Source organism: Benincasa hispida, chromosome 1 (genome assembly GCF_009727055.1).
Source record: "Benincasa hispida cultivar B227 chromosome 1, ASM972705v1, whole genome shotgun sequence".
NCBI lineage: Eukaryota > Viridiplantae > Streptophyta > Magnoliopsida > Cucurbitales > Cucurbitaceae > Benincasa > Benincasa hispida.
Genome location: NC_052349.1, coordinates 9104583 through 9113262, shown reverse-complemented (window position 1 = coordinate 9113262; position 8680 = coordinate 9104583). Strand labels below are relative to the sequence as shown.

The 8680-nt window shown below is 38.2% G+C and overlaps 1 protein-coding gene across 1 annotated transcript; it reads right to left on the bottom strand.

The window, feature by feature from the left end:
- Positions 1-325: 325 nt before the first annotated feature.
- Positions 326-8261, bottom strand: LOC120075203 (pre-rRNA-processing protein esf1). Its single transcript, XM_039028411.1, has 8 exons — positions 7781-8261; positions 6703-7426; positions 6526-6600; positions 3806-4032; positions 3195-3357; positions 1854-1982; positions 1089-1756; positions 326-900 (listed from the first exon to the last, which is right to left on the bottom strand). Exons 2-8 carry the CDS (start codon positions 7294-7296, stop codon positions 549-551), a joined length of 2208 nt encoding a protein of 735 aa, XP_038884339.1. The 5' UTR covers positions 7297-7426; positions 7781-8261; the 3' UTR covers positions 326-548.
- Positions 8262-8680: the final 419 nt, after the last annotated feature.

Sequence of the window (8680 nt, the reverse complement as noted above, 5' to 3'; positions counted from 1 at the left end):
GACCAAGTGGTCTCAATAGTTAGCATGGGTTGCATACAACTATAACACATCTTACCATAATTCATAAAGAAATCCCCTTACGAAATAGTTTATGGCAGGCCAATGCCAAAATTGGTGGCATATGAAGTAGGAACAGTCGTGGTAGGAACAGTTGATGGCATTTTAAAGGAGTGTGATGAAATGTTGAAGGAGTCGAAGGCTACTTTAGAACGCACACAACAAAGGATGAAGTCTTTAGCATATGCTAAACGGCGAGAGGTGGAGTTTGTCGTTACAGATTGGATATATATTAAGTTTCAACCTTATAGATATAGCACACTGGGCATCCACAAACATCCAAAGCTTGCATCTCGATTTATTAAAGCCTTTTCAGATTATTGAACGTATTGGTCTAGTGGCCTATAAATTGAAGCTACCAACCGATATCAATATTCATCCGGTCTTTCATGTATCCCGACTACATAAGGAAATTTGTTCTGTTTTGTCAAAACTTACAACTCCTTCCCTGTTGCAATTTGTTCTGTTCAAGGACTTCAATCCGCTGTATCTTAAATTTTCCTTTGCTTCTTCTTAGAAGACTTATTCATGGTCGGTGGCTGCAATTCCTCTTCCTTTGCTGGAAACCGCTCTTTTCCATCTTTCTTCGCCATCTTACCACCACCAGATTGCAACTGAAGCTGCTTTGATTTCATTTTAATTGATTTAACCAATGACGATAGCTCGTACTTCTCTTTCTTTGACGAATCTCCCTCAATCTTAACAGGGGCATCACCATTCACCTCGTCTTCCCCAGACACTGCAGGTTGTTTTGTGGAAGACTTGCCATGCTGACTTTTTGTTGACTGATATCCGTCGCCCTTTTGCTGCTTCAATGCCACTTGACGAACATAAGCGGCACTCCTGAAAATATCTCAGATTAATGGGAAAACTCCACAAGAATATAAATGGATGAAGCATATTCCCCCGATAGGTTCATATGAGGTGTGAGAAAGATATAGTGAGTGCAATCGTCATATATCTGGAATTTGGAAATAAATTGATGTTTCTAATCTTAAGTATTTCATAGTTTTCAGTAGTATTAGAGATACCTTTTGAACTGAGGGTCAGTCGGATCTAAAGCAAAGAGAGGTGAATTGAAGAGTGCTGAAAACCGCGGATCATCATAATCAACTGTGGGTATTTTGTCTTCGGCAATATCTTCCTTCCCCTTTTTCCTCTTATGTTTCAAATTGTATCCTTTGATACCAGTATCAACGCCCTCATCATCAGCAAGTAGCAACTCGAGCTCCGCTCTGCTTGCTTCCACTGACCCGTCCACACCAACATGTTCCCTATCTTTAATACTTTTTGTTCGATCCTTCATGCTTTCTTTGACTGGAGGCTCTTCAACGAAAAAGTCATCCACTTCGTCAACTTCTCTATCAGTGTCACTGTTTTCATCATCTGATGAGTGTGCGGATTTGTTTTTTGCAGCCATCCTTTTCTCGCGTTTTTTCCTCAGATGAGCCTCCCATAATGTCTCAGATATCTTATCCTTCTTTTCCAGGATGCGCTTGCTTATATCTTCTAAGCCAGTATTGAAAGTCACTTCCATATCCTGACCACCATCCTGCTCGCCATCTTCATCAGATTGAAGTAAGGCACGGTACTTATCGCCTTTCTTACGCTTTTTGTCTGTTCGCTCTCCGTCATCACTCTCGTCATCACTATCACTTTCATCAGACGCCAGAAATTCCTTGAGCTCCAAATCGGCCAGCTAAATAAGTGAAAATATTGTCAGTAGAGGAATTGGACATATAACACAAAATGCTTTTGAAAAATTGCATAGAATCATTGTGTCACCGAGCATAAACCTGATCCGCATTGAATTTTCGTTTCAAGGCCTTCACTCTTTGGGGTTCATCCTCATCCCATGAAAGATGGATTTTACTATGCTGCAGGGCTGGGGTATGGAAATTCAAAACTTCATAACATGATGGTGCCTGATATACAAAGGATGAGAAGCCATTAGTTTCTTCCTATTACCTTCCCACACCATATACTGAACACTATATGGTGTGCAATTACAAAAGGAAGGAAAGGATTTAAGCCAAGAACAAGTAACAAAAATCATATCGAGTAAATCCAAGAAAATTAACTATGACGATAAACAACTATAAGAAAAAAATGGTTAATGAGACATTAACAACATTTTATGCAACAAGTTCTAGTGATCGGTTAACTCTTTGATTTGTTGATCCTTCCCTCTTTCCCTCCTTCCCCCATAGAGTAACCTTCTGATATAAATCATTTAGTATGTTGGCTTCAGGTTCTCTGTTTCATGTATTTTAATTTCTGTTTTAACCTTTACTCTATTTTTTATGTTTTTATCTTGGTTAATGGTTAAGTTATTGCCTAGTTTGGTACCCGTTAGTTAAGGAACAAAGGCTGGTTCAAAGCCTTTTAAGTAGGGGTCCTAAGTTGTAAGAGCTATTACTTTTCACAGAATTATACAATCATTGTTTCAAATTAGTTTACACTACCTTCCAATGAAAGCAAACACAATCGCTATATAAATCCTAGCAAGCTACTTAAACCTGGACACTAATCTTCTCTAAACTTTCTCAATCAGTGTTCCTTTGGTTACTTTGAAGCTCTCATAATATTAGGTCTGTCCCAACCATGGCCAATGGAGCCAAGCCTCAGAATTCAAGCCACATTAAGAGTGAATACATGACTCCAACTTCAATCGTTTATACTGAAATGAATCTTGAATTCCATACTCACTGATAAATATGTTTACCTAAAATTTTGTCATGTTGAATTCATATTTCAATTTTCTTACCTAAAATTTTGTCATGTTGGATTCATAATTACATTTTCATTCTTTTGTAAAGGCAAAGAAGATTCAATCATCAAATGCTAAAGGTATAATGAGTTTTTTTTTCAAACCATGCCTTTTGCCTTAAACCTCAGGATAGAACTAAACTGCTATTCATATCAAATAAAACTTAGCCATAAGTTATGGCACGACTAACTAGTTTTTCGCATTTTGTTTTGCTTTTGCATGTGTTTGAAAATTAGTCTAGAGTATATGACATCTTCAATATTTTTCATCTAAAAAATGGTAATTTCAATATCAAATTATTAAATTCAATACTGCAAAATTACTTGTGTCAAGGAGGGCAAGTACATTAAATGATCAATACACAAACCTCTGTAGCAATGTCCCTTGGAGGGTGTTCAAATTTCATCGAGTCGGGAATAAATCTCAAGTCAAGAATATTTGATGACCTTTCAAACTCCACTCCATCACATGTTTTATAAAGGTAATCAGCAGTCGCAATAGAATCACATTCCACCACAGCAAAATAGTACCTGTACACAGATGGCACAAAGTGCTATGATTAAAAGATAGACGGAGAGTTATATACAGCACACATCTTTTTCTACTAAGACCAGACTAAACCCGATGGTGAAATCAAGAAAACAAACAGTTTTTATTAAATGGGCAATGCATTTTTTAATTCTCACGAGTCATGACTAACATAACTCTAAAAGTAAAACAACTAATTAGGCAGAATTTGCAGCTTGCTGCTGCAAATATTTGTGATCCAAAAATGACTAAAATTGTGTCTTCATATATCATATGGAGAAAAAATCCCCACATCCACTTAAGGAATATACTTCCGTGCCTTCTACCATTTCTTCATGAGAGAGAATCCAGAAAATTCAATAGTTACAACATCCTTTTAGCACTACACTGTACATCTTAAACAAAATATAGATTCTAACATTTATAAACAGAGGCACCAAAATAAAATACCTTAGCCTACTCATTTCATAAGCTCGCAATTTCTCATTGTCCATCTCTTCGCCATCATCATCATCCTCATCATTTTTCTCTTGTTCGTCATCAAACAGTCCAACTGGACCATGCAATTCTTCTTCTTTCATACGTTGAAGCCCAAACTCAGATGGATAAACTGCCACAGACAATATTTGCCCACCTTTTGGAAGAAATGAACTTAGTACCACATACAAATCAACAGCCTACAAAACATGATTTAACTGAGTCAAGCACAGATTAGGAGCAGCTATAGAATATCATTATCACAGGTCTGCGGAAGTGTGTGTAAAGCTGCAAATAAGTAAGAGAGATGGACTATTCACATTTAAAAAGGTAAGGCTAGTACATATCCAAGCATTGTGAATTGGGTCAAGCCTTATACAATAAAACAGCTATTACTTTTCTTTACATTGACAAGTGATTGAGGATACACTTTCTTTCTTCTTTTAATGAGAAACAGAAACATATATTCAAAGAAGATCAATAGAGAACAACCCAAGGGCAGGGATTGAGACCACCCTCCCCCCAGTAGCTATTGAATAAGAGTCTTCCCATTGTTAAAAATAATAGAAAGGCTGAAATTACAAAAAAAAATTGGTGCAATTTGTGCACCACCAAAAAGCTGTATGCTGAACAGTCCAAAAAGAATCAAAAGAAACAAACTTATCTTCAACAGTTACTGTTCCTTTCTTTCCAAATGCACCACAAAAGGGATCTAGAAGCGCATCTCCAAAGCACCTTCCCTCTAGCACAAAAGGCTCTACTATTGAGCCCATCAATCATCCAATCATCAATTTTGTTTGGGAGGCAGCAGTCAAGACCAAACGTTCTATAAACAGGAGGGACCACCCCTTAGAGATAAAGTCACACTACAAACACAAGTGATCAAGGGACTCTTCACCTTTCAAACAGAGACAGCAGATAGAAGGACTGAGGGAGGATTGTTGGAGCTTCCTTTGAAGTTTTTCGAGAGTATTAAGGCTTCTATAAGCAAGGGACCAAAGGAAGTACTTCACTTTCTTTAGAATTTTAAGCTTCCAAACAACTCTCACCAAAGGAAAATTGGAGGAGGTGCTCTTCGCGATGTTAAAAAAGGTAGCCTGTGTAGTGAACTTTCCAGAGACCTCTAAGTTCCACTTGAGGCTATCACAACCACTCTGAGGAGCCCAAGAGTACAGAATTTCCAAAATGGCAATCAAATCGCCCATCTCTCTCTCTCTCTCGAGGATGATCCTTCTAAGGCCCAAAAGTCCAAGATCGACTAGTAAAATTCAGACAATCCACCACAACGGTGTCCTTTTTCAGGGAGAGAGAAAAGATGTTAGGGAATTTTTGTGCCAGGAGCTGATCATCACACCAACTATCCTTCCAAAACCGAATAGCTCTCCCATCACCCATGATGAAGTCTGTGAATTTAAAAAACAAATCTTTATGTTTAAGAATTCCTGTCCACAGCCTCCAATTTCTTCCCATTTTAGGCATGTTTGTAACCCAACCAGAATGATCCAAGCCATAAATAGCCACAATAAAGCGCCTCCAGAGAGCATCCTGTTCATGACAAAAGCAGTAGAGCCATTTCATGAGAAGAGTAATGTTTTTTTGACGAAGAGACCCGATACCAAGGTCACCATAAATAGTAGGGAGGGAGCTAGAGTTCCAATTGACAAGGTGGGATGCAGGGTTACAAGGACCTCCATTCCAAACAAAGTCTCTAATGGTCTTTTCTACGCTATTTATAACTTTGACCGGGGCTTGCAAAAGAGAGAAAAATTAACAAGGGAGACTATTGGTAGGACTCATGGTGTGAAGGAAGCTTGGAGAAATCTTGAGGAGCGGTTTAAATCGAAAGTGGACAAATGGAGAGGAATATCTCTCTCGAAAGGTGGTGGTTGAGGATACTTTCTAAATATAAAATGACGTTTCGGTGAAGGAAACAAGACAAACAAGAATCACAAAGGAACACTCGAAAGATAACTGAAATCTAATAGACCACAATGTTAATGCACGAACAAGTAATGATAGAAAAAAAATATATATATAGGACTCTGAAAACCCAAGGACACGATTGTACAACCTATAAAATAGATCATGTTCAAGAAAGGTGGTGACTTTTTTTCTTTTTTTTTTTTTTTTTTGATAAGACAGAAAAGATGTAGGACAATAAAAATTAAAACGATTTCAAAGGGCATCAGAATGGACACTATTTCAGCCATCCAATACAGACTTCGCTATTCCTCTTGACTACTCTACAATATGAACCAAATGGTCCAAATCCATATAATCTATCCCCTTGACTACAATAACATTTTCATTCAGGGAACAGCACCTTAATGAGGAACCAAATCAAAATATTGTGCACATTAACTTCGTAAATGCAGACATAATCCATTTAGCCTCTCCTTGCTCAGCTTTCCCATCTGTTACAAGATTTTCTATCAATTCTTTGTACACCATTAAGGTTTGAATCTATTGTTTTAGGTACATTGAAAAAAATGGAGAACTAACTGATGATTCAACATGGGGTTAGAAATTATAATGTAATTAAGAACACAATTCAAGTAACAATTTGGACTTGGCTAAGATGAATAATTGACAAGATAAACACTACCCAAGAAGGCTATTGGTCCATTTTTGACAAAAGTTACACTGCTTGAAGCTACAAATTCATTTTAAAAGAATGTTCATCAACAGCATACCTTCACATGCCTCCAATCCAAGTTAACAACTGCAAGCCTGTGAGTTTCCTTGTCAATTTCTGGAATATTTTCCACCTGCCAATACAAGAATATGTCAAAACATGAAAGATTGCAGCCAATTTCACACAAGCAACAATACAAAAAATAACCCAATATAAGAATGCATTCAGAACGCACCGGCAATTCAGGTGTTTCATCGTCATAAATATCATCAAGATCACCTTCATCTGTTTCAGTCGTATAGTTAGATTCTTCAGTTTCTACATCATCATCATCCTCCGACTCTGGCTCCTCCAACTCACTACTTGAATCAAGTTTCTCTAATCTCTGATTCTTTTTCTCTACCTCGACATCACTACCAACCGTGTCACTGTCATCCTCTTCTACCTCCACACCATCCTCATTGCCATCCTCATCCCTTTCACTTTTCTCTTCAAGTTTATAATAATGACGTAATGAATTCTCCGACTTACCCTTCTTAACCCTGCCTCGCTTGTCCAATGGAGCCGACGACGAAGAGAACCTCTTATCTACGAACATCTGGTCGAATCGTGAATCAATAACAAACTTTGCTTTATGCTTGGGGACATTCTGAAACCTAGGATCAGAATGCAGGGATGAGAACCGAGCATCAGTGATAATTTTCTTCTTGGCTCGATCATGGTTGATGCCAGTATGCTCCGAGGCTAAAGACGGAACATTTTTCTCATCTTTGGTCTTGTTACTCTTCTTATTCTTCTTCTTCGAGTTGCTCAAGTTTCCGGAGCGCATGATGACGACCTACGATCCTACCGATGAAAGGCGGTGGATCGGAGTGCAACTGGTGATATGCAGTGATAATCGTAGATGATGGAGTTTAGGCTTCTAAACCTTATCTGTGTGGACGTTGGGTTATGGTAACCTGAGATGATCAAGATTTTCGTTAACCATTTACCATTCCAAATCAGTAGCTTGACCATAATTCCCTAATTAGCCTATATTCTTAAGCGTGGGTTACATGCCTATACATTCCATTCGTACTTTCAGTTTAATTGTAATAAACTTAGAATAGATTACATGGAAAATTAAATAAAAATTTTAAAAAAATCAAGAAAAGACCCACAGTTAAATCACTTCAAACTTTTCGAAAACAGCACATTCCAAAAAAAAATGCGCAAATTCGATCCCCAAACTCTACCGAATAGCGCTTCAGGCAAAAACTTGAATGGGTGAAGGAGATCTTCTCACATAAACTATCAAATAAATCAGTCCTTACCCCAAAACACACATATCTGACAAGACCCAGCGACTGGAAGAACCAGACAGACACGTGGCTATCCAAAGGCGCGAACAACAACCCACGAACTGGCGAACAAAACGGAGCGGCCGACTGACAAACCAGATGAGGAGCGGCGCGGTTTGGTCGTGTAACGGCTCTGTCGGGGGACGCGCGGATGATTGCAGGCGGCGAGGGTTGGGACGCTCAGACAGAAAACGCGCAACGAGGCTGAGGAACTCCGGCGGCGCGCGACAACAACGTCGGCGAGGTTGACGACCGACGCGCGGCTTGAAGAAACTTGACTGAAAGTGTGCGGCTGAGACGTTGACAGCTAGGGCTTCGGATGTCGGCGGCGTCAGGCAACCACTTCCCTTCGGCAACGGCAGGTTTGAAGGGAGGAGGGGGCTCTAGCGTTGGAAACGAAAGGGAAGAAGAAATAAATATTTTTTTTGCGAGTAATTCTTTTCTTTTTCCTTCTTTTTTTTTTCCTTTACTTTCGATTCAAATAACTAAACCCTTCGTTTTTTTTTCTCCTTTAATTCCAAATTCCTTCCAATTCTAAATCTTTTTCTAAATTAAATCCAAATTCCTTCCAATTCTAAATCTTTTTCTAAATTAAATCCAAATAAAATCTTATTCCATAACTCAATGTTACTAATCTTTTTCAGATTCCCTATCAAATTAATTTAAATCTTCCAATTCATAGATGAAATAAAATCAAAATATCTTTGATACATACTTATTTTAATTCTAATAAACTTGGAATAGATTACATAGAAAATAAAATTAAAAAAATCAACAAAAGACCTCAATATTTTTTTTAAGAATAGGTGATATTATTATACAACAACGAGAGGGTCTCACAGTTCGCGATAAGGCATCAAAGCAACAAAGCAC

Bases quoted from the DNA above. Each gene is read 5' to 3' on its own strand.
- LOC120075203 (XM_039028411.1), bottom strand. From the start codon at position 7,296: ATGCGCTCCGGAAACTTGAGCAACTCGAAGAAGAAGAATAAGAAGAGT. The intron at 6,601-6,702 runs GTGCGTTCTGAA...TTGTATTGGCAG, and splicing joins ATGAAACACCTGAATTGCCG to GTGGAAAATATTCCAGAAAT. The intron at 1,757-1,853 runs GTTTATGCTCGG...TCACTTATTTAG, and splicing joins GAAAATTCAATGCGGATCAG to CTGGCCGATTTGGAGCTCAA.